This window comes from Macaca thibetana, chromosome 2 (assembly GCF_024542745.1).
Source record: "Macaca thibetana thibetana isolate TM-01 chromosome 2, ASM2454274v1, whole genome shotgun sequence".
NCBI lineage: Eukaryota > Metazoa > Chordata > Mammalia > Primates > Cercopithecidae > Macaca > Macaca thibetana.
In genome coordinates this window covers 19,014,655-19,040,090 of record NC_065579.1, presented here as the reverse complement: position 1 = coordinate 19,040,090, position 25,436 = coordinate 19,014,655, and the positions used below count along the sequence as shown (strand labels likewise).

At 38.1% G+C, this 25,436-nt stretch overlaps 1 protein-coding gene across 5 annotated transcripts in view; it reads left to right on the top strand.

Annotated features, from left to right (window-relative positions):
* RBMS3 (RNA binding motif single stranded interacting protein 3) overlaps positions 1-25,436 on the top strand; it is a 1,212,964-nt gene that overhangs the window by 341,721 nt on the left and 845,807 nt on the right. For all 5 annotated transcript variants that reach the window (XM_050779422.1, XM_050779425.1, XM_050779423.1 and 2 more), the window contains one exon: positions 13,427-13,600. In XM_050779422.1, the coding sequence (XP_050635379.1) occupies positions 13,475-13,600 (126 nt within the window). In that variant the 5' untranslated portion in view covers positions 13,427-13,474. The remainder of the gene's footprint in view (positions 1-13,426; positions 13,601-25,436) is intronic.

Below are 25,436 nucleotides of genomic sequence, written 5' to 3'. Positions count from 1 at the left end.
CACAGGAAGAGTACGGGAGTTTATCAGAATTAGTGAGCTGGGGGTAAGCAGCTATGCTGATCACAACAGTCAGCCCTCAGAACCTGTGCTCTGAGCCACTTTTCTCTACTATTCTCTTTTTCAACATGCTTTTATGGAATATTATCTATGTACCAGATACTTTTGGGACCGGGGACTGCCCAAGGGCTGAGGACTGTGGGCGCGTGGTGCAGGAATGGCAGGCAGTTCCATCCACGGCCCTGGCGTGGTATCCACTAGGGGAAGCCAGGTGGGCTCCTGAGTGGGGTGCGGACTTGGAGAACTTTTATGTCTAGCCAGAGGATTGTATATGCACCAATCAGCACTCGTGTCTAGCTCAGGGTTTGTGGGTGCACCAATCAGCACTCTGTATCTACCTAATCTGGAGGGGACTTGGAGGATTTTAGGTCTAGCTGGAGGATTGTAAACACACCAATCAGCACCCTGTGTCTAGCTCAAGGTTTGTAAATGCACCAATCAGTACTCTGTGTCTAACTAATCTAGTGGAGACTTGGAGAACTTTTGTGTCTAGCTAAAGGATTGTAAATGCACCAATCAGCACCCTGTCAAAAAGGACCAATCAGCTCTCTGTAAAATGGACCAATCAGCAGGATGTGGGTGGGGCTGGATAAGGGAATAAAAGCAGGTTGTCCCAGGCAGTGGGCGGCAACCTGCAGGGTTCGCCTTACACGGGAGGGTTTGTTCCTTTGCTCTCTGTAGTAAGTCTTGCTGCTGTTCACTCTTTGGGTCCGCTTTAACTTTATGAGCTGTAACACTCACAGTGAAGGTCTGCAGCTTCACTCCTGAAGCCAGCCAGACCAGGAACCCACCAGAAAGAAGAAATGCCTAACATGTCCGAACATCAGAAGGAGCAAACTCCAGACACACCATCTTTAAGAACTGTAATGCTCACCAGAAGGGTCTGTGGCTTCATTCTTGAAGTCAGTGAGACCAAGAACCCACCAATTCCGGACACACTTTCACATACCTCCTTTTATTTCAACCTTCACAGTAACCCAATAAGCCAGGGATTTTCAGAGAAGGGGAGGGTGCAGTTTTGGAGTGACTTACTCAGGATCATTAAGTATGAGTGGGCGTGGTCAAAATTGGTGTTTAGGCTTTAATATCTATCTATCCTTTTCCAGCTAATTGTGTTAAAGCAACTGGAAGAATTTGAAATTGCCTCTCCATTCACATTCATACCAGAAACCCTTGTTCTAATCTCTGAAGAACTCTGAGTCGTTGTAATAATTAGTATTTAATAGTGGACAGAGCTTTTTCTTATTTTGTCCTAAGAGAGGTTTCCTCGTCACTGAGTGGCAATTTCCAATTTTTAGGAGACAGAATATGAGGAGTCAAGGCAGATCAGGAGATTCCATTGTCCTATCAGATGTAAGTAGAAGGGGCACCTGGGATAACCTTGCTGGTCTAGGGACAGACTTCAGTGGGAGCTCTGGAAGCACAGTATGGCTGGTAAGAGCCCTAAAACATGTCTGCTAGAGCACAAAAAATATTCTATCACATTCCACCCTTTGAAGTTTTGAAGCTTGACAACAACAATAAAATTAAGTGCCAGAAAGCACCATGTTTTATGACTATTTTATAAAAAGGGCCTCTGATAACCAAAGCTCACTCAGATACTTTATGTTTACAAGTCATAAAACAAGTGATGCTGGAAAAATAAAGACAATCCCCATGTCAAGGGAGTAACAATAACAAAAAAAGCCTGACTTTCCTCAGAGAAGCAAATCTACGGAGACCAAGCAAGAGACTCATCTTTGAGGAATGTTACAAAAGATAATGTCAAAGAAGAGAAGATATATTTTCTCTTCCTCTGGGGTGACAGGGTATGAGAAGAACTTAAAAGTTTCTACCCATTTCCTTGTGCAGCCTCCTTCCTTTTGAATGCCATGATTTAGATCCCTTTATAAGGATTTATTTGAAAGAAGTTTCTTATACCATAGGGGCAGTTTGTCTCTCTCTTTTTTAGGCCTTTGTAAATGAACAAAGTAACCACTTGTCCCACACAGGGTGCAAAGAGAGGTTTGGTGTGGGTTTTACTGTCCATTCAGGCTCTGTATTCATCAAGTTGTAAGTGAAATCTTTAGAAACCACACAGCGGGAATCCTTTGCTTGGGGCACGGGGTGGGGAGGTAACTTTGAAAAACCTATTGAAACTCTGAGAGCTGTTGGGTAGAAATTGTTCTTTTTAGACTTCCTCACAGGCAGTACGGGAAATAAACACACACAGGAAGTCGTTTAGCCTCTCTGTGAACTTCATGTTGACATTTGCTTACCAAAAAGTCCATTGTGGGTACTTAAAAAAATGCATGTACGTGTGTGTGTGAATACACACGCACACACCACACACATATACACACACGTATGTAAACATTTTTTAATTCTCCCAAATCATGATGTTCATAATGAATACTGCTAAAACCAACAATGGGGGAAAAAAAGAATTAGTACAAAAAATATATGTGTGGAAACCTATAACACTATGTTTTTGGAGTAGAAGCTACATATACATGATACATTTCTAAGTAAATATTTAAGAATCTGCCGCATGGCCTTTCTCACATATTCTTTGCAGTGTTTTATAATAACTTCTTGACTTACAATGTCATTATGTATAATGTTTGGTTCAGGCTTTTTATCTTTACTTACGTGATTCTGGCTTTAGAACTGAAACAACGTTAACATCTTCAATGGAGGGTCACTGAATCCTTAATGTGAACTGGAAACGCTGATTTGAAAGCCAATGATGAAGGACAATCAGTGCATTTTACAGTGGAAAATGAAAGGACATGAACAAAGGGGAAGATTACCAGTGTCTAAAAAGTAGACATTGGCCAGGCGTGGTGGCTTACGCCTGTAATCCCAGCACTTTGGGAGGCTGAGGCGGGCAGATCATGAGATCAGGAGATCGAGACCATCCTGGCTAACGCGGTGAAACCCCGTCTCTACTAAAAATACAAAAAATTAGCCGGGCATGGTGGCGGGCACCTGTAGTCCCAGCTACTTGGGAGGCTGAGGCGGGAGAATGATGTGAACCCGGGAGGCAGAGCTTGCAGTGAGCCAAGATCACACCACTGCACTCCAGCCTGGGAGACAGAGCAAGACTCCATCTCAAAAAAAAAAAAAAAAAAAAAAAAAAAAAAGTAACCATTTGGTTGTTAGGAATAGAAATTATTCCAGCTAGCAAAGACAAAGCGGGAGTCACTGGAATGATACACAGGATTCCTATGAAACATGTTATACATCTTATCAGAACCAGAAAGTCCTTGGTTTCTCTCTCTGAGCCACGTGGTCCTTCAGCTCTGCTTCTTTCTGTGCATCTGCTCCTTCCACTTTGCCTAGTCAGTGGTCATTTAATTGCAATTTCTACTCAAGATCATCTAAGCAGAAAAGAATAACTTAATATCTGGATAAAGGAATGCCAAGTGGAGCTCAGAATCAGTAGTGGATCCATGTATTGCAAGAAACTGGAGCGAAAAACTAAGAAACCATCCAGAAGTGAAATATTTCTTTCACCACCTTCGAATAAGATCTTCTCCTATCTCTATTACTGTCTATACTTTTTCTTTCACCCTCTCCCCATCTTAGACCCCTGCCTCTCTCACTCCTGCTCTCTGTTATCCCTTCCTAGATAGGCTTTTTTTTTTTTTTTTTTTTTTTTTTTTTTTTTTTTTTTTTTTTTGGTCTGTGTCTTCATTCACACAACTAAATCCCAGTTTTTCCTTGGCATCACTTCTTAATTCAAATTCCCTATAGAGATTTACAATTCATTGCGTGACGTTTCTATATTTCCAGAAAAGACATCTGATTGGTTCAGTCTTCTTCAGGTGACTGCCTGGTTCACTCAGACTCACGTTGGGGAAGTCACATGGAATAACCATGTGTGTATAAAAATGTGTTTCAGCAGGAGCTGTAAGAGGACTAGCTGAACTGCAAAGGCTGCAGAAACATGTCTACTACAATAATTATCATAGGATACTCTGGTCTACTAGTACATGCAGTATACTCCAAATATTTTAATAGTACTTACCAGAAAGGGTATAAATTCTCCTTAAGACTAAGGCATTAGTTTTAATTAGAATATACTTAAAGTGGTTTCAGTGTAAATTTATTGGCTATTTCTAGAATTATCTTGCAATTTCTTCCTGCTGAGGACCTTCATCAGTAGTGACTTAGTAACTTTTTTTTTTTTTTTTGAGACAGAGTTTCGCTCTTGTCACCCAGGCTGGAGTGCCATGGCACGATCTCAACTCACCACAACCTCCACCTCCCAGGTTCAAGCGATTCTCCTGCCTCAGCCTGCCGAGTACCTGGGATTACAGGCATGTGCCACCACGCCCGGCTAAATTTTTTGTATTTTTAATAGAGACGGGGTTTCACCATGTTGTCCAGGCTAGTCTCAAACTCCTGACCTCAGGTGATCTGCCCTCCTTGGCCTCCCACAGTGTTGGGATTGCAGGCGTGAGCCACCGCACCCGGACCTGAGTAACTTTTTAAGGAGACAAATGTGGGCAATATGAGTGGGCTATTGCATTGTCACTGATAGTTGAACTTGAGGTAACTTTAGCACATTATCACATGATATTCATATTAGCAACAAGCAAAGATGGTATTATTCTATAACAGCAAGCAGTTCCCATTCCTGCATCTTATAACAATCTTCTGCTTTTTTGGATCATTGACTTTCTCTATATATTTATGTTACCATATACCTATAATGGTTTATCTTTTAATCTCCATTTCAGAGTGGGATACGTGGTACATTTCTGAGCTTTATTCTGTGGACACAACAGATTGTTAATAAGATCATGAACCATAATTATGTTTCCTTTAAACCTTTAATCCTTAGCTCTGTATCTGTACTAGTTGGTGTGTCCTTAAACAAGGTGCCCGAACTCTGTACATTCCAATTTCTTCATCAGTAAAATGTGGATAATAACACCTACAACATTAGATTGTTTTGATGAGTCAGAGAGACAATGCATGAAAGATGTGTAGAAGCAGGTGTTCAATTAGCATTGATATTATGATTATCACCATTGCACTCATTATTTTTAGAGTAAGCATTCTTAGAATACGTATTCTAAGTATTATTGTTACTTGGTTGATAGTAGTAACTATCACATTACCCCATCCTCATCCCTAGCTCATCTCTGGTTTCAACTGCAACTATGATGGACAGTTCTAACTCACCTAGCACTTGACAGCATCCTGCCTGATTTCACCTGTGTGCCTTTCCACTTTCTGCCCATGGATTTCTCTGATGCCAGGGAAGCTTGTTTTCTCATGCCCAGACACAGCTTAGAAGTACCAGTGGGATGATTCCTTTGAGGGCAACCCTTACCCAGTGGCAAAATCTCTAGCTCTCATCTTTCAATGGACAATTCTGGGTGACATTTTGAATACTTCTCAGAGACCTCAGCAGGATCCAGGATCTTTACCTTTGTAAACCAAAAAGTATCTGAGACAGGCTTCAATTCAGAAGTATATTTTTCCAAGATAAAGGACATGCTCATGACACAGCCTCAGAAAGTCCTAACATGTATCCAAGGTGGTCACACTACAGCTTGGTTTTATACATTTTAGGGACACATAAGACATCATTCAGTAAGTGTAAGATGTATACTGCTTCAGTCAGGAAAGGCGGAACAACTCGAAGTGGGTGGGTGGGGCTTCCAGGCCATAGGTAGATTCAAAGATTTTCTGGTTGGCAGGTGATTGAGTTTACCTAAAAGCATAGAATCAATAGAAGGGAGTGTCTGGGTTTAAGATTAAGAGTTATGGAGACCAAGGTTCTTATTATTAAGATGAAGTCCCAGGGCTCAAGCTTCTGAGACAATAGATTGTAAATGTTTTTATCAAACTTAAAAAGTTACTACACGCTTAGTTAACTATCTCCTGGATAAGGAAAGACCTGGAAAGGGAAGGGGATTCTCTACAGAATATAGATTTTTCCCACAAGAGATGGATTTGCAGGCCCATTTCAAAATATGTCAAAGAAATATTAGGCATAATAGGTTGGTGCAAAAGTAATAGGTTACTAATATTGGTTACAACTCAATATTAAATATACTGGGGGGTTAAATTCTCAATTTATTTCGGGGCCTGATACCTGTCATGTTAATCTCTTTTTGCTACAAAGGGTCTGCTTTGTCAGTCTTAAGGTCTCTGTTTCAATGTTAATGCTGCTCTGTTGTGCCTGAATTCCAAAGGGAGGAGGGTACAATGAGGTATGTCTGACTCCATCTTCCTATCATGGCCTGAACTAGTGTTTCAGGTTAGTTTTGGAATGCCCTTGGCTGAGAGGAGGGGTCCATTTAGTTGGTTGGAAGGTTTAGAATTATATTTTTGGATTATAACTTATAACATAGATCTCAATAACACATTTATATTGATTCTTCATTTGCTCTCTGTTTCTTCCTCCCTATTTGCTTTTCAGGATTACCTCTCCCCTCCCCCCAAACAAAGCAAACAAACAAACAAACAAACAAACCCAACCCAGTCTTTGTCTTAGAATCTGCTTTGGAAGAACCCAAGCTAAGCAGCATTATAGCAGAATATTTGAGAGTATGAATTCCAATTCAAGAAAGAAGTCTCTGCCTGGATTTGAATCCCAACTCAACAGTTTAGCAGTTATATGAGCTTAAATTTTAAAGTTATTTTATTTCTTTCTTCCTCAGTTTCCTAACCTAGAAAATGCAGATTATAATAATAACTACTTCTTAACATTGTTATGAGGAATACATGAGTCGCTACAGTATAAATATATTGAAATAGTATTTGATAGATAGTAGGTTGCATGTAAGTATTAGCTGTTATTATTTCCCCCAACACTTATTAAATTGTGCCTAGGAATCTTATCGTATTGGTTATTTTCTGCTTCCTCATTGCATTTTTTTTTTCCTTAGTGCAGCGTCCTTCTGCCCCTCCCTTTCTTTCTTTTGTTTGCTGGTTCTGACTGAGTAGATAGAACAGCAAGTGTTCCCTGGAGCTCTGTAATTTCTGGAAGCATGTAAGAGGCCTCTTCTTTTGTGCTGTGCTCCATTTTTTCTTGCTCCAACAGCCCTGACCCCTGATCTGTTGGCAGACACCGTATAATGCTGCCAGCTCTTGGTTATTCAGAGGCTCTTTATCCAGACTCTTTGCTCTTCTTTCTGGCTGCCTGCCTTTTGGCTGTTAGATACTCCCTGGCATTGCTCTCAGAGGTCGTGCCAAGGAGGGGAAAGATAGTAGAACTCAGATTAACTGATTATGGAGTCTATAAAATTAGAATTTGGGTATCAATGGGCTTCAGTTTCAGAGTCATCTCTAACCTTTCTTATCTTGGAAAATTCAGAGTCTTTTGCAATAGCAGTATATACTTTTTAACTGAAATATATTTAAGACAAAATGCAAAGATCTCAAGTGTTCAATTTGATGAGGTCTGGTAAGCATATGCATTCCTGTAATGAGTACCTTAAAAATAAGATAGCAAACATTTCTGTCACTCTAGACTATTACCTTATTCTCCTGGCTTGACTACTTAACTGCCCAGCAACCACTTTCTGATTTCTATGACTAAATATTTTCTTCTCATCTTAGACCTCATATAAATAAATAACACACATCTATTCTTCTGCTTCTGTCTTTTATTTGGCATGATTTTAAGATATATCCATGTCTCTGTATGTATTAGAAGTTTATTTTTGTTATCTGAAGGGTATTTCATTATATAAATGTACTCCATTTTTTAAAATCCATTCTCTTGTTGATAGACAGTGGGCCATTTCCAGTTTGGAGCTGCTGTGAATAAAGCTGCTATTCATATTCTTATAAAATGTTTTTGTATATATATTTTCTCTTTTGGGTAAATAACTAGGGGTATAATTGTTGGGTCATAGGTGGAAGTATGTTTAATTTTATTTTTATCTTTTTAAAAAAATTTTGTTTATTTTATTTATTTATTTATTTATTTGAGACCAAGTCTCGCTCTGTCACCCAGGCTAGAGTGCAGTGGCATGATCTCGGCTCACTGCAACCTCTGCCTCACAGGTTCAAGCCATTCTCCTACCTCAGCCTCCTGAGTAGCTGGGATTATAGGCGTGTGCCACCACGCCCAGCTATTTTTGATTTTTAGTAGAAGGTGGGGGGGGTTTCACCATGTTGGTGAGGCTGGTCTCGAACTCCAGACCTCGTGATCCACCTGCCTCAGCCTCCCAATAGTTCTGGGATTACAGGCATGAGCCACCACGCCCTATCTATTTATGTATTTTAAGATGGAGTCTCGCTCTGTTGTTCAGGCTGGAGTGCAGTGGCATAATCTCGGCTCACTACAACCTCTGCCTCCCGGGTTCAAGAGATTCTCCTGCCTCAGCCTCCCCAATAGCTAGTATTATAGGCATCCACCACCATGCCTGGATGATTTTTTTGCATTTTTAGGAGAGACAGGGTTTCACCATGTTGGCCAGGCTGATTTCAAACTCTTGACTTCAAGTTATCTGCCCACCTTGGCCTTCCAACTGCTAGGGTTACAGGTGTGAGCCACCAAGCCCTGCCTGTTTAATTTTATAAAATGCTACTCAGGCCAGGCATGGTGGCTCATGCCTGTAATCCCAGCACTTTGGGAGGCTAAAGTGGGTGAATCACCTGAGGTCGGGAGTTCAAAACCACAACATGGAGAAAACCTGTCTCTACTAAAAATACAAATTAGCTGGGTGTGGTGGCGCATGCCTGTAATCCTAGCTCCTTGGGAGGCTGAGGCAGGAGAATTGCTTGAACCCAGGAGGTGGAGGTTGTGGTGAGCCGAGATCACGCCATTGCAATCCAGCCCGGGCAACAAGAGTGAAACTCCATCTCAAAACAAAACAAAAGAAAATGTTACCCAACAGCTCTTCAAAGTAGCTGTATCATTTTACCCATCCATGAACAATATTTGGGAAGTTTAGGTCTTTAATGATTAACTAACATTTAGTGTTATCAGTCTTTGTAGTTTCAGCCATCCTTGTGGGTATGAACTGGTATATTATTGTAGCTCTGTTTTGCATTTTCTGGATGACTAATGATTTTGAGCATTTTTTACTGTATCTACTGGCCATTCTGATATCTTCCTCTGTGTATTGCTTTTGCAAGTCTGTAATGGCAGTGTGGTCAGGACAGTTTGACCAATGTTTTTGAGCCCTTGCTCTTAGTCACCCAGAATAAAAATGTGAGTGCCTTGAGTTCTATGATAGATGCAAAAACGTTCCTGGAGTCATCTATTTAGTATCAGATATTACCAATACTCTGGTCATACCTTCTTGACACTTACTTTTCTAGAGCATGTCTACAGTGTCCTGGGACACTCTATTTGAGAACTTTCTTTTGGCCTGTATGTGGAACAGATCAGAAGTGCCAAGAAATCAATGTTTCAAGGAACAACCCTTAGCCAGTGCAAATGAGAACTGGAGGTTAGATACTTTAGCTTCCTCACATGTTGAGGGGAATAATTCCACTGCATGTTCTACACTGTCTCCCAGAGTCCTCAGTGGAACTGAGCCTCAGTTTTCCACAGGAATAACTTATTCAGTGATGCAAACATACTGGCTCACTCTTTATCCCTACTGATTTATCCTACTGATTTTCTCTGGAATCAGTTCCAAAATGAATTACTTGTACACAAGTTCTTGCGTTGTGATATGCTTCTTAAGAAAGACAAATAGGCACCTATTCTAAAAGATGTGTGTTGGGACATCAGAGTTGTAGTATGAAAGGCTAATTAAGAAATTTGGTGAGTTATGCTGATGATATTATTATGTTAATTTCCTGGGTAGCCACAGAGAGGAAAAGATCAGATGATCATGACAGAAAATCAGTAATGTCAGTACCTTGTAGAAACAAAATTCCCTGTGGGCTGGTGGCTGAGGCTATTAGAATAGGTTTTATAGAAGGTTGAGCCTGGCAGGTTCATCAAAGTGTGAATTGAAAAAAAAAAAAAAGAAAAAACAACTTCACTAATGCAATTCCAGGTTATACCTATGTCTTAGTGACAGACACCATAATACACATAATACAGTAGAAAGAAAAATAGATGGATAAAAATAAACCTATAAATGAATTGTGTAGTTATTTAAGAATAATCTTGAATCAGATATTCCTTTACTTACAAGTGGTCTTATCTCCATCCCCTTTTCTTTGTCTTATAAGTCACTATGAAAATACTTACCTGCTTCCTGGGTTGGAGTTTCCTTCTTGTTTTCTAAAAATAAATTGCCTTCAACTAACTTCTATGTCTGGAAATCAGCTCTTATAGAACTGTAAACAATAAATGATTTTTTTTAAGATTGAAAAAAAAAAAAAAAGAAAGTGATGACTGTGACAGTGGCATGAACATGTAAGTCATATTTGGAGTAACAAACTATCTGGAACAACACTCTATCTGGATGCTGAAATTATATGGAAAGGAACAAAAAATAAACCTTGCAATGTCAGTTAGAATGACATTAGACTCTCAAATGAGAGACTAAGAAGTTTTAATTTTGTCTAGTAGATGGTAGAGAGGCATTGAATATTTTTCAGCAAGGAATAGTCATATAGTAAAAGCATGCTTTTAGAAAGACAAATCTAGTGTCATTGTGGAGAGTCAATCGAGGCTTAAAGTGGAAGGTTCTCGATTTAGTTTTAGTGGCTCTGACATAAATTGACTAAATCCTAAAAATGGTTAGTGACAATGGGAATGAAAAGGACAACATAAATTCAAGAACTCTTAGATAAATACAATGGAATCTGGTGACACTGACAACGGGAGTTGAAAGAGAGAGATAAATGAGTCAAAGTCGTTCTGTCTTTGAGGAAACTGATTTTAAAGGTGATCATAACATTAACAAAAGTAAATGAAAATGAACTGTGGGGGAGGTGAAATCTTAGAGTAAAACAATTCATTTAATTTTATGCCTGGTAATTTAAACTTTGGTTCTTCTTGTGACGCTTCATAGTTACACCTCGGTATTAGGCAGGTGTTTTAAGATTTGGCACTGGTATTCCGGAGACTGTTTGGACTGTTCATTTATATCTGGGAGTCATCTTCTTAGAAGTAATACTTAAAGCTTTGACCATGAATAAATTCACAAAGGAGAAAAGTTAGGAGAGTTGAGAATACAGAACCAAGAAGTAAGGCCTGAAAAATAACCTAATTTAGGGAGAATAAGGAAAAAAGGATGCAGATAGTGAGACATGAGACAAGGTACCATCAGAAGGGACAAGGAGTCTAAGGGAAAGATGATTGTAATGAGGAGGGGGTAAACACTGTTAGAGGTTTCAAAAGCCAAGGAGGAAGAAACTCCTTACAGCCACAGAAGAGACAATATATTGTCTAGAACTAAGTGGGCTCTCTGAAGCCTGGTTGGGAAGCTGAGTTTTATGCACATAGGGAATAATCTACAACAACATAATAATATGCTGAAGTATTTGAGCAACACCATATAGGCTCTGTGAGAGAAGGAAGGAGAAGGACAATCTGGAGGCCTTAGAAGTGGGGACAAGTATAAGGTACAACTTGAGCATGAGCTTTACAAAAGAGTGGAAGGAAAGTTTGCAAGGGACCACTGTGATTAAAATCATTGAGGAGAGACTAATGCCACTTGGGAACATAAGGAAACTAAGAGGTGAGAGTATTTACAAAGTTATTTATGCATAAATTTAAATCCTCTCTTCTAATCTAAGTGTGAAAACATGGTAAGAGACAAACATGTAACTACAAGGGTTAGTCTTGAAATAGCTACTTACAGAAGCAACCAAAGTGAAAGTGTTTGATTTTAGTGACCGTAGTTGCAGAGCAGAAATCAAGACACTATCAAGGCCAAAGGTAAGTTTTGTGGTGGGCTCATTTATTCTTTGAAGTGACTGTGTATGGCATACAAATAACAGGGTTTTTTTGTTTGTTTGTTTTGTTTTTTTACATAAATACAGGGCTTACATACTTCAAGCACAAATGTCTATTTTTACAAAAGTCCACTGTTACTTCTTCAACAGAGGTCTGTCCTGGGAAGGTATGCAATATGCATACCTTTGTAATGCTGTATCTGCAGATCTCATTGAACTATTGAACTATCGAATCATGTGGACAGCGTACATGGTAGAGTGGTGATGGAGAATTTTAATGGGGAAAGACAGATCACCAAATAAGTTTGGCTACCTTAGCAAGGCTGTGTTCTCCAGTTTTTGGTTTACATATTTTAAATTATTAACTACCATTAAATCACAGATTTAAATTTTCTTTTCACTTTCCTAATATTTTTAAGGTCATTGTGAGAGAAATGGCCCACTTAGAGCATTTAAATCACTGAGGTTTTCGCTTTCTTTTGGTTATCCCAAGATGCTCAAACCTGTCTTCAGAAAATTGTTCTTCTAAGTATTTAATGGTATCAGAATCTACCCCAATGGGAAACACAATAATGGATAAAAGTTTCTTCCCCACTGGGTTTCCTGAATATAATGGCAATGCGATTAGCACATTTTCCCAGTGATTGAGTTGGCATGTGCCCATAGATTTATAAATAGAATTTATTGTGAAAGTTACTGTGCTACTGGGGTAAGTGGCTATTGCAATTTGAGGATAGAAAGTGTTCTCTGAAAAGAAACTATTATATGCCTTATATGCCACGGCCATCTGAGGACAAAGAAGGACAGCAGATACAAGTGAGTTTTGTTTTCAGTGAATTCTACCCTATGCACAGTTACGAACAACCAGATATATTTAATATGCAAAAAATGCATATTTTCCTACCCCTCTATTTTCAGTTATGTTGGTAGAGCAGGTTGGGGGTGAATGACGATTTCAAATCCTTCACCATTTTGCTGTGTTTAGAAAGTAGAATGGTGACCTGTATAAATGTATCCAGATTCCTGTTGATGCCTCCCAGGATAGCCATAGACTTATGGAATTTAAAGACTAGTTAGAGTTGAGAAGGCCTGTGCCTTAATCCAATCCTTATAAACTAAGACTTTTGTTTACTGCCTTCAGATGAGACTAATGGTGAATTTCTAAGGTGAACACGATAATAAAAGGTCATTTATATAATCGAAAATTTCACTGTTGCTGTCACCACTAAAACATATCTTATTTCTGAAGGCTGAAGTTGCATCTTGCAACGAGAAAAAAAAACTGTTTTCAATAAGATCAATTTCAAAGAACCTTTGTGCTTTGTGATCCAGTCAAAATTCGAATAGTGAGAAAATACTTTTATCCTATTCAGAACAGTATTTGATGCAGTATTTGAACAGTATTTGATGCATCCTCTTAAGCCATCAGCCATTTCTCTTAATCAGCTGAGTCCTGTACTTTGGTCATGCATGAGAACACATGCTGTGATATATTGCTGGCTCAAGTTTAATAAAGAGCTATCTTCACATTGCATTTCTTTCTTTTTGATAGTCTAGCTCCACAGTGAGAGCCTATCAAACTAGTAAGTCACGAGTGACCATGAGCCCTGGCTTCAGCTCGCAGTGGAACAGCAGCCAACCAGCCTGGAACACATACTCCTTTCCAAGAGCCAGCCTGCATTACCAGTCCCATGCCAGCTATACCTACTGTACTGGACACCCTGCTGTAAGTACCTCATTTTTCTGTATTTTGAAAATTGGATGCTTTATGAAGTTATGTTTTCAATCTAGAGTGGGTATCTATTAATTGGGCTTTTTTTTTCTAATAACATAACCCTTCTACAGTAAGAATAGGCTGCTCTTGAGTAAAAGAGATAAGAATTTAAGAAGTCTTTTAAGTGTTTAAGTAACATATTTGGATGATTTTTGCTGAAAACTGATATTGCACTAAAAGTTATTTCTAAGTGATGTAGTGTTGGTGTGGAGACTGGATACACATATATCTCTAGTTTTATTCTTCTGGTTTCCTTTTGACTGTTGCTTATGAATTTAGTTGGTTGCTTTTGTGCTAAGACAGAGTGCCTTTCAAAATGACATAAGAAGCCAGTGTGGGGGGATCCCGGATGCCCCCACTTTCATCAGTGGCCTAGTTGACATATTTATACAGACATAAATATGTGGAAATCTATTCATCAGTAGAGTATTTTCCAGTTGCTATCACACAGACATCTGAGGTTGTTGGCATAGATGACTCAAAGGGCAAGGGAAATAAACCTCTAGTAAGGGAAAAATCAACTCATGGAATTTGAGGACCTTTTAGAATAGGGTACCTGTTCCACCAGTATGTTTTTCAGTGTTTCGATTCAATTCTCATGACATAAAATTTTTCTTTGATTGTAAATTACATTTTGTATACTTGGAAAACGTCATGATTAATGTTGATTAGTAAATCTCTCTTCACTGCTAAGAACCCATGTACAAGACTCCTAGAAAGTGAAAGACCTTTGAAAGTGAATCACACATGCCTCTCGTAGCAGATCGTCTAATTGGTGAGTCACAGTAGGCATGGATTCTGCAGCCATTTCATTCAGAAGACCTATCGTAGACTTCTGTACTTCGGCTATCCTGTTGGCATTTTAAGATTATGGAACTATAAAGTATGCAGGGCTTCTAAGTTGAGAGAATGTGTCTCAAATATCATGTCATAATTTCACTTAAAAGAAGACTCAAGGAGTTCACTTAAAATGTAAATTAGTATGACTTTTTTCATAGGCAATTTGGAAATAACTAACAAAATTTAAATTGCACATACTTTTGACTCAATAATTAAACTTTTGGCATTTAATTGGACATTTGCAGGATATATATACAAGGATAGTGTTAACAACAGTTTTGAAATTACTTGGACCTAAATAACCATCTTTTCTTTTCATTTATCTTTTCTTGTAACAAAAATTTATTAAACATTATTAACAATTTAATATGATTAGTATTTTTCCAGGTGAAAGAAACCCAAGAGTGAACAAGACAAAATCTTGCTCTTACGGAACTTCTATTCTAGGGAATGGGGAAGTTGGTTATTATGTAAATAAACATAAATACAAAGAAGCAAACAAGAAAGAAAATTATGCCACAATGTCATATGCTAAGCAAAATAAATTCTACATAGAGACTTAAAAAAAGTTGAAGTAACAGAGAATAACTGGGTGGCTACTTGAGATTGTGTGGTCTACCAAGTCCTCATTCAGGAGGCGGGGTTTTATCTGAGATCTGAATGAAAAAGAGATATCACTAGGCAGAGTTCGGGAGGATGAGCATTCTAAGCAGAGGAAACAGTGCAAAGGATCTGAGGCAGGAATGAGCCTGGTTCCCTACACAGGGAGAAAGTCATTGGAACGTAGGAGAGAATAGAGAGATAAAGTCAGAGAGAGAGACAGGGGCCACTTTATTCAGATTGAAAAGTAGCACTTTGTAATACCAAGTAAGGAGTTTGTATTTTTATTTAACTGTGATGGAAAACCATCGGAGTGTTTTAAGCAAGGAAATGACATGACATAATTTTTTTAGGACTCAGTCTGGCTGCTAAGTGGAAAATTTCTGGTGGAGTAATAAGAAGTAAAGCACAGAGTCAAATTAGGAGAGTTTTACACACACATGTGTGTGACTGCAAAAAAAAAAATACATTTTCTTGTAATATCCTTTGACCTATTTGATGTTCAAAATATATGGAACTTGTTTTCCTAATGAAAAACCAAGTTGCATTTATTTTTGCATAAATTTTTCTTTAGAAACCCGTTTCATATCTAATGTCTCATTAGTTTCTTCTTGAGTAGTTATTTGTCAAGCCAGAAGTTGACAAATTTTGATTTAATAAAGTATTTTCATTCATATTCTTATTGACTTCAAGGTCATCTAAAAGTAGCTGACATTAATTGAGCACTTAATGTTTTCCATTAAGTTTTCCATGTAAGTACTTTTACATGCATTTGACACACACATACACACACACAAACACACACACACTTTTTTCAAAACAACCCTAGGAAGTAGTTACTATTATTATCATTTTAAGGGTTAGCAAAATGAAGTTCAGAAAATATTAAGTATTTTTCCCTAAGTGACACAACAAGAAGTGGGGTCTGAGATTCCAAAGATTGGCTGTCTAGCCTCCCACTAGTATTCTTATCCATTGTATTATGTTGTCCCTTGACATTGAATCACTGTGTCTTTATTTACATGCCAAGGACAATTACATGATTGTATCTTAGATAGAACCCTTGTTAATCATTTAGTTTAAATGTGCATGTTACTCTTTAGAGAAATATTTGCGTTTACAGGATACTTGATTTTAGCTCTGGGGGTAGGAGGAAACAATAGGTGCTATCATGTCTTAGAAACCACCAGGAAAATTACAGGTTATCTAGCTACTTTTTGTACTTTAAGGCCCAGCATCTGATACTTTCTTTTGTCCCACTGCTGTGAGTCAAGTGAGTCAAGTGAGTCAAGTAAGAAAAGTAGAAGCAAAAGATTAGAAAATCCTTAAAAAAATAGTCATGGGCGATACACTTCTGATTTCAAGGACACTCTGAGGATCAACTTTAAAGCCTACTTGGCATTCTTTCATTATTCCCACATTATAACTTTCTTTCAAATTTCCTTCTATGCCTGATCAGATGGCATTAAACTCTTGACTCAGCCATCAGTGCTCATTTAACTCTGCTACTGCTTTGTGTAAGGAATTATATAATCTAAAAATATACCAGAGGTTCAATATAGGGAGACTTTGAGGGCTGGATTTGGAAGACAACATGCAAAAATGTTGACTATTTCGTAGTTTTTACTTGAGTTCATTTTGCAAGAGAAATATTTGGGGCTTCAAAATGTGAGAGTGGATTCCATAGTTGCTATGCAGCCTAAGATCCACAGTGGTTTCGTGGTTAAAAACCACAGAAATGGAATTCTTGTCTGAATAGATTCCCAGTGATTTTCTTGAGTCATATAATTTAGTAGCCTTTAATGGAGCTATAAATGCTCTGCCTGCCTTGTGAGACTCATGTCCTTTTCTCCAAGTCACTAGTTTGATTGAAGATTTCCAGTTTTTTAACTGGATTTCCTGGAGTTACAAGGGTGTCAGCCAATGTGGTATTTGTGTAGTAAGTATATATGACTCAAAGGGTTCCCCCTTTGCCTCTATTCCCCTGCTTCTAAGGAATCCTGATATCCCATGAATGTCTGGTTAGTTAACTTGGAATTGGTAACCTTGAAATTTTATTCTCAGATTTAATCTGAGATTTTATCTGAGAATGCAGTTAGGCCTCTGCCTGACCAAGTAAGGATTTTCTCAGAGCCCTTTTGTATGTCACTGTATTAGTTTCCTATGACTGCTGTGACAAATTACCACCAATGTTGAGCTAAAAGCAACATGTCTATCTTTTATAGTTCTGGAGGTTGGAAGTCTGAAATGAGTTTCACTGAGCTGAAATCAAGGTGTTGGTAAGGCTGTGCCCCCTCATGAGGCTCTAGAGGAAAATATATTTCTTGGCTTTTTCCAGCTTCCAGAGCTATATTCATTGCGTATCTTGGCTCATAGGCCCTTCTTTATCTTCAAGGCCAGCAGCATAGCTTCTTCAAATCTATCTCTGCTTCATCTTCAGATCACCTTCCCTATGTATAGTCAAATCTCTCTCTGCCTTGCTTTTACAAGGTCACTTGTGATTTCATTTAAGGGTCCACCTGTCTAATCCAGGATAATCTCCATGTCTAAATATTTTTAACTTAATCACATCTGCAAATATTGTTTTGCCATATAAAGTCATACTCACAGGTTCTGGGGGTTGGGTCATAGACATTCTGGTGAACCAGTATTCACCTTATGCTGATCATAATATTCCATGACTCAACGACTAATTTCTGAGTCATTAGGTAAGTATTTGGGACTTCTTGAAATTAATGAGGCTTATCTTATTGACGGAGATAATATGAGAGGGATTCTTTGAGTGATGGAGGATGAAATCCCTGTGGCAATTCAAAATTATTGAAACTCACAAATATAAGTTTGATTTTCCAGAAATCCACTGTTTTTCCACTTCTAAAATGAAGTCGATGATAACTATCCCCTTGGTAACTGCTCCAATACATATCTTAAAAGAAAATACAAAGACAGAATTACTAAAGCTCTACCAATGTTTTATTCACCGCACTAATAAATGAAGAAACAATTTCCAGGCATCTAGAACGCCCTCACCATCTTGGATAATGTTCAAAAAGTGGCAAAAAGTAATATTCAAAATATTCAAGTAATGGAATATTATAACTTTTAAGCCACATATTAAATATGGAAATACCTTTTGTTATCCAAGGAAGCTACTAATATATAAGTGAACTTATTTAGTCATATTATTTGTAGTACATTTTGTTCCAAAAATCATTCCACAAGTTTCCAAATAGTATATGGACTTGTATGTGGGCGTGATCTTTCATTTGACACTTCTGTTAGTAGCTAAATGATAACTCTGTTTGCTTCATGACAACATATGGAATAACATCAAATTTCCAACAACTTTCTATTAATTGATAACCATTATGTGAGGATAATGTTAATTATAAGGAAGAGGATTCATTGGCTGCCTTCATACTAGCTCTCTGGTCTCCACACCTCTACTCCTCTCTTACTCTTTTTCTTTTCTCACATTTGAAATTATTGTAATTTATATGATCCTAGGGACATGGAGAAGAAGGGAATTAGAAAGAGATGGAAAGTAGATAGGAATGATCTGATCCTATGTGCTGAGGCCAGGAGCCTGTGTACCTTTTTTTTTTTTTTTTTTTTTTTTTTCCTTTTCCAGTGAGGAAGTACAATATGACTTTTCACCTCATTGAGGTTAATCAGGAGACAGTGCCCAAGTGTAGCCCAGTTAATAAGGGAGACAAAGCAGAAAGAGGTAAAGAAAACAGAAGAGTGATGGTAATGCGCTCAGAGGTTCATGCTCCCTGCAGATAGTGGAGGCTTCTTCTAAGCCTTCGTCTATCCCTTCAGAAAATAGGAGGCACAAAGGAGAAGAAAAGTGGGAAGCCTGTAGTAATTTTCTCTTTCCAAAAAAAAAAAAAAAGATGTGAAAGGGGAAGGGTGCAGACCTAGTACTGTCTTGCTTGAAGAGTTTCTCTTTTAGTCATTAAATAGGTTTCCAGGAGGTTTCCTCCCTATAAACTTCTTCACAAGGTTCAGAGACAACTGCCTTTCACCAAGAGTTAGGTTGTCAAATGGAACAAGGGTTCCCAAACCTACCAGAAAGGACATTAGCCCACGGTAAATGCATTTTCTGTCTATATCCATGGCAACTGCCTATATCCATGACACCTAATGCCTGAATAGCTGTTTCCTCCACCTAGACCATGCTTTTCCCCATGGACAGGGACATGCAATTTTTTTTTTTTTTTTTAGAAGTGTATAGAAAAGATAGGAAGAGATAGCAAGTCTCCTTTCTTCTACATGAGGACTTTTATGCATCAAGATCACCAACTTTGCAAATAAATAGCAAATCCTCTGTCACAGGTCCTCTATCTCTGCGCTCCAATGCCTAAGCCAGAAAGAGATCTTGGAATCACAGCTTACTTGTTTGTAGTTTCTGAAATGATACACAAATGCTGGGATTTAGATTATTAATTTTCATTGGTTATTCTAATTATTTTATTCTATTTACTGATGTGTGGAAGTGTATCAACACTAACAATCAGTATTGCTCTATACTAGCTTAATAGTAGGTTTACCTAGACTCTTGGAGCTATGGAAAATTTTTCAAAAAGTACTGAAAATAGACAGTTTTCAAAGATAAAATGAACATATCTCCAGATACTGTAAATTCTCTTTTGTAAACTGATTTGCCTGAAAATTCACCAGTATTACAATAGTTAAGGTCAACATATTCCCCAGTTTTCCTAGTTTATGCTTATTTCATAGTACAGTTATTAATGATATCCTCTTTAACTCTAAAATGTATTTAGGTTTAGAAGTTATATTATATGGTCTCCCTACCACAGTCCTTTACAAAAAAGCCATATTCCTTGCACATAAATCTTACTGTGATTCATTGCTGCAGGGTTTAAAGTCTCCCCAGGGAGCACCAACAAAGGCGATGCCTCATGTAATGATTAATCAAGTACCATAAACCAATGGGGCTTCTAGTCTTTTCCAGCCATGTATATATCTCTGTGCTAAGGGAGAAGGATAGTCTGGAACTTAAATCTTTTGCAATTATTTAAACTTATAATGAGATTTTTAGATAACTGAGAAATGGGATACAGGACATGTAATTTTTCAAAATTCTTCTAGGCATATGTGAACAGTTTGAAGACCTTGGCTGGATGGTAGTTTCCCTAAGCTTCATCCATTTTTTTACATCACGGAGGCCACTCTTAGTGAAAGGAGCTGCTCAGAATTCAGAACTCTAGCTGCCCCCAACTCTGCTCAATTTTCCCAAAGGCCAAGAGATTAAATACTCAGCACACCTGTATCTCTTTCATTGTATAGCACATCTAAGGTCATAATTTTTTCCCCTAACAAAAATCTCCAAGACTAAATATACAAGGCAGATAATAACATGGTTGACTTCATTTAAGGTGGGTTAAAAAACTTTATCAATTAAAATTATTTTACTACTCATAACAGAACATCCAACTGACAGTGGCTTCAAATGGTAAGGTTTATATTCACTGCCTGAGTGAAAAGCCTGCATGTAGGGGTGCACATTTATATTAGTCAAAGATGACTTCAATAATGCCACCCAGTCCACATTTCTCTCTGCAATATGATATTGCCATTTCCCAACCAAGAAATGGGGTCTCAAAGTCCACTTCTTGAAACTGGCTGACCTTTGTAACTCACTTCTAATTGGTAGAATGTGGTAGAAGTGATGCAGTGTGACTTTTAGCTTAGAAAAAGCTATGCAGCTTCTATCCGGTTTTCTTGAAAAGCTTAGTTTCTGAATGCATTCTCTCCGGAAACTGTCACCACACTCTTCCAATCACCATGCAATGAGGAAGCCCCAGGCCACATGGAAAGACCATATGTTGGTTCTCTGGGCAATAGTTTCCTGGGCCTACTTCTTGAGGTACCAGACATGAGCGTGAATGACTCTCCAGATGATTACATTCTCTAACTGTCTGAGCCACTTTCAGGTATTGGTTTCTTCTCATCTAAAGTCCTAGGAATGAGAGAGAAGAAACAAATCATTCTCATTGTGTCCTATCTAAATTTCTCACCTGCAGAAACGATGATCATAACAAAATGGCTGTAGTTTTAAGCCGCTAAACCTGGGTTGGTTTATTTTTCAACAATAGTAACAGAAACAATAACTATTTCTACATTTGGTGCAGCAGTTGATCAACATCATCTAAGAGACAGGCTTGTTCTGCCTTTCCTCTTTGCCATCCTCTGTATGTTGGTGATGTCACCTCTCTTTGAAACAAGATGAAATCTATAACTCTAAACCTTTCATTTATGCAGTACAGTGCTCCAAGAAGGTAGGAAGAAAGCAGGGGATTTTACCCTGTGCTACAATTTTTAGAAACATTTTAAATAAGATTTTTAATTGTCAAATAAAAATTGTATACATTTATGGTATATATCGTCATGTTTTAAAATATGTATAAATTCTGGAATGGCTAAATCAAGCTAATTAGTAAATGCATTACCTGATATATTTATTTTTTATGCTGAAAACATTTAAAATCTACTCCATCAGCAATTTTTTTTATTATACTTTAAGTTCTAGGGTACATGTGCACAACGTGCAGGTTTGTTACATATGTATACATGTGCCATGTTGGGGTGCTGCACCCATTAACTCGTCATCTACATTAGGTATATCTCCTAATGCTATCCCTCCCCACTCCCCCCACACACAACAGGCCCCAGTGTGTCATGTTCCCCTTCCTGTGTCCAAGTGTTCGCATTGTTCAATTCCCACCTATGAGTGAGAACATGCAGTATTGGTTTTCTGTTCTTGCAACAGTGTGCTGAGAATGACAGTTTCCAGCTTCATCCATGTCCCTACAAAGGACATGAACTCATCCTTTTTTATGGCTGCATAGTATTCCATAGGGTATATGTGCCACATTTTCTTAATCCAGTCTATCAATGATGGACATTTGGGTTGGTTCCAAGTCTTTGCTATTGTGAATAGTGCCACAATAAACATACGTGTGCATGTGTCTTTATGGCAGCATGATTTATAATCCTTTCGGTATATACCCAGTAATGAGATGGCTGGGTCAAATGGTATTTCTAGTTCTAGATCCTTGAGGAATCCCTACACTGTCTTCCACAATGGTTAAACTAGTTTACAGTTCCACCAACAGTGTAAAAGTGTTCCTATTTTTCCACATCCTCTCCAACACCTGTTGTTTCCTGACTTTTTAATGATTGCCATTCTAACTGGTGTGAGATAGTATCACGTTGTGGTATTGATTTGCATTTCTCTGATGGCGAGTGATAATGAGCATTTTTTCATGGGTCTGTTGGCTGCATAAATGTCTTCTTTTGAGAAGTGTCTGTTCATATCCTTTGCCCACTTTTTGATGGGGTTGTTTGATTTTTTCTTGTAAATTTGTTTGAGTTCTTTGTAGATTCTGGATGTTAGCCCTTTGTCAGATGAATAGATTGCAAACATTTTCTCCCATTCTGTAGGTTGCTTGTTCACTCTGATGGTAGTTTATTTTGCTGTGCAGAAGCTCTTTAGTTTAATTAGATCCGATTTGTCAATTTTGCGTTTTGTTGCCATTGCTTTTGGTGTTTTAGACATGAAGTCCTTGCCCAAGCCTATGTCCTGAATGGTATTGTCTAGGTTTTCTTCTAGGGTTTTTATAGTTTTAGATCTAACATTTAAGTCTTTAATCCATCTTGAATTAATTTTTGTATAAGGTGTAAGGAAGGGATCCAGTTTCAGCTTTCTATGTATGGTTAGCCAGTTTTCCCAGCACCATTTATTAAATACGGAATCCTTTCCCCATTTCTTGTTTTCGTCAGGTTTGTCAAAGATCAGATGGTCGTAGATGTGTGGTATTATTTCTGTGGACTCTGTTCTGTTCCATTGGTCTATATCTCTGTTTTGGTACCAGTACCATGCTGTTTTGGTTACTGTAGCCTTGTAGTATAGTTTGAAGTTGGGTAGCGTGATGACTTCAACTTTGTTCTTTTTGCTTAAGATTGTCTTAGCAATGTGGGCTCTTTTTTGGTTCCATATGAACTTTAAAGTAGTTTTTTCCAATTCTGTGAAGAAAGTCATTAGTAGCTTGATGGGGATGGACTTGAATCTATAAATTACCTTGGGCAATATGGGCATTTTCACGAGGCTGATACTTCCTATCCATGAGCATGGAATGTTCTTCCATTTGTTTGTGTTCTCTTTTATTTCATTGAGCAGTGATTTGTAGTTCTCCTTGAAGAGGTCCTTCACATCCCTTATAAGTTGGATTTCTACGTATTTTATTCTCTTTGAAGCAATTGTGAATGGGAGTTCACTCATGATTTGGCTCTCTGTTTGTCTGTTCTTGGTGTATAAGAATGCTTGTAATTTTTGCACATTGATTTTGTATCCTGAGACTTTGCCGAAGTTGCTTATCAGCTTAAGGAGATTTGGGGCTGAGATGATGGGGTTTTCTAAATATACAGTCATGTCATCTGCAAACAGGGACAATTTGACTTCCTCTTTTCCTAATTGAATACACTTTATTTCTTTCTCCTGCCTGATTGCCCTAGCCAGAACTTCCAACACTATGTTGAATAGGAGTGGTGAGAGAGGGCATCCCTGTCTTGTGCCAGTTTTCAAAGGGAATGCTTCCAGTTTTTGCCCATTCAGTATGATACTGTCTGTGGGTTTGTCATAAATAGCTCTTATTATTTTGAGATACATCCCATCAATACCTAGTTTATTGAGAGTTTTTTGCATGAAGGGCTGTTGACTTTGTCAAAGGCCTTTTCTGCATCTATTGAGATAATCATGTGGTTTTTGTCTTTGGTTCTGTTTATATGCTGGATTACGTTTATTAATTTGTGTATGTTGAACCAGCCTTGCATCCCAGGGAAGAAGCCCACTTGATCATGGTAAATAAGCTTTTTGAATGCTGCTGGATTAGATTTGCCAGTGTTTTACTGAGGATTTTTGCATCAATGTTCATCAGGGATATGGGTCTAAAATTCTGTTTTTTTGTTGTGTCTCTGCCAGGCTTTGGTATCAGGTTGATGTTGGCCTCATAAAATGAGTTAGGGAGGATTCCCTCTTTTTCTATTGATTGCAATACCTTCAGAAGGAATGGTACCAGATCCTCCTTGTACCTCTGGTAGAATTCGGTTATGAATCCATCTGGTCCTCCACTTTTTTGGTTGATAGGCTATTAATTATTGCCTCAATTTCAGAGTCTTCTATTGGTCTATTCAGGGATTCAACTTCTTCCTGGTTTATTCTTAGGAGGGTTTATGTGTCCAGGAATTTATCCATTTCTTCTGGATTTTCTAGTTTATTTGCTTAGAGGTGTTTATAGTATGCCCTGATGGTAGTTTGTATTTCTGTGGGATCGGTGGTGATATTCTCTTTATCATTTTTTATTGCATCTATTTGATTCTTCTCTCTTTTCTTCTTTGTCTTGCTAGCAGTCTATCAATTTTGTTGATCCTTTCAAAAAACAATCTCCTGGATTCATTGATTTTTTGAAGGATTTTTTTTGTGTCTCTATCTCCTTCAGTTCTGCTCTGATCTCAGTTATTTCTTGCCTTCTGCTAGCCTTTGAATGTGTTTGCTCTTGCTTCTCTAGTTCTTTTCATTGTGATGTTGGGGTGTCAATTTTAGATCTTCCCTGCTTTGTCTTGTGGGCATTTAGTGCTATAAATTTCTCTCTACACACTGCTTTTAATGTGTCCCAGAGATTCTGGTGTGCTGTGTCTTTGTTCTCATTGGTTTCAAAGGACATCTTTATTTCTACCTTCATTTCGTTATGTACCCAGTAGTCATTCAGGAGCAGGTTGTTCAGTTTCCATACAGTTGAGTGGTTTTGAGTGAGTTTCTTAACCCTGAGTTCTAGTTTGATTGCACTGTTGTCTGAGAGACAGTTTGTTATCATTTCTGTTCTTGTACATTTGCTGAGGAGTGCTTTACTTCCAACTATGTGGTCCATTTTGGAATAAGTGCGATGTGGTGCTGAGAAGTATGTATATTCTGTTGATTTGGGGTGGAGAGTTCTGTAGATGTCTCTTAGGTCTGCTTGGTGCAGAGCTGAGTTCAATTCCTGGATATCCTTGTTAACTTTCTGTCTTGTTAATCTGTCTAATGTTGACAGTGGGGTGTTAAAGTCTCCCATTATTATTGTATGGGAGTCTAAGTCTCTTTGTCAGGCTCTAAGGACTTGCTTTATGAATCTGGGTGCTCCTGTATTGGGTACATATAGATTTAGGATAGTTAACTCTTCTTGTTGAATTGATCTCTTTACCATTATATAATGGCCTTCTTTGTCTCTTTTGATCTTTGTTGGTTAAAAGTCTGTTTTATCAGAGACTAGGATTGCAACCCCTG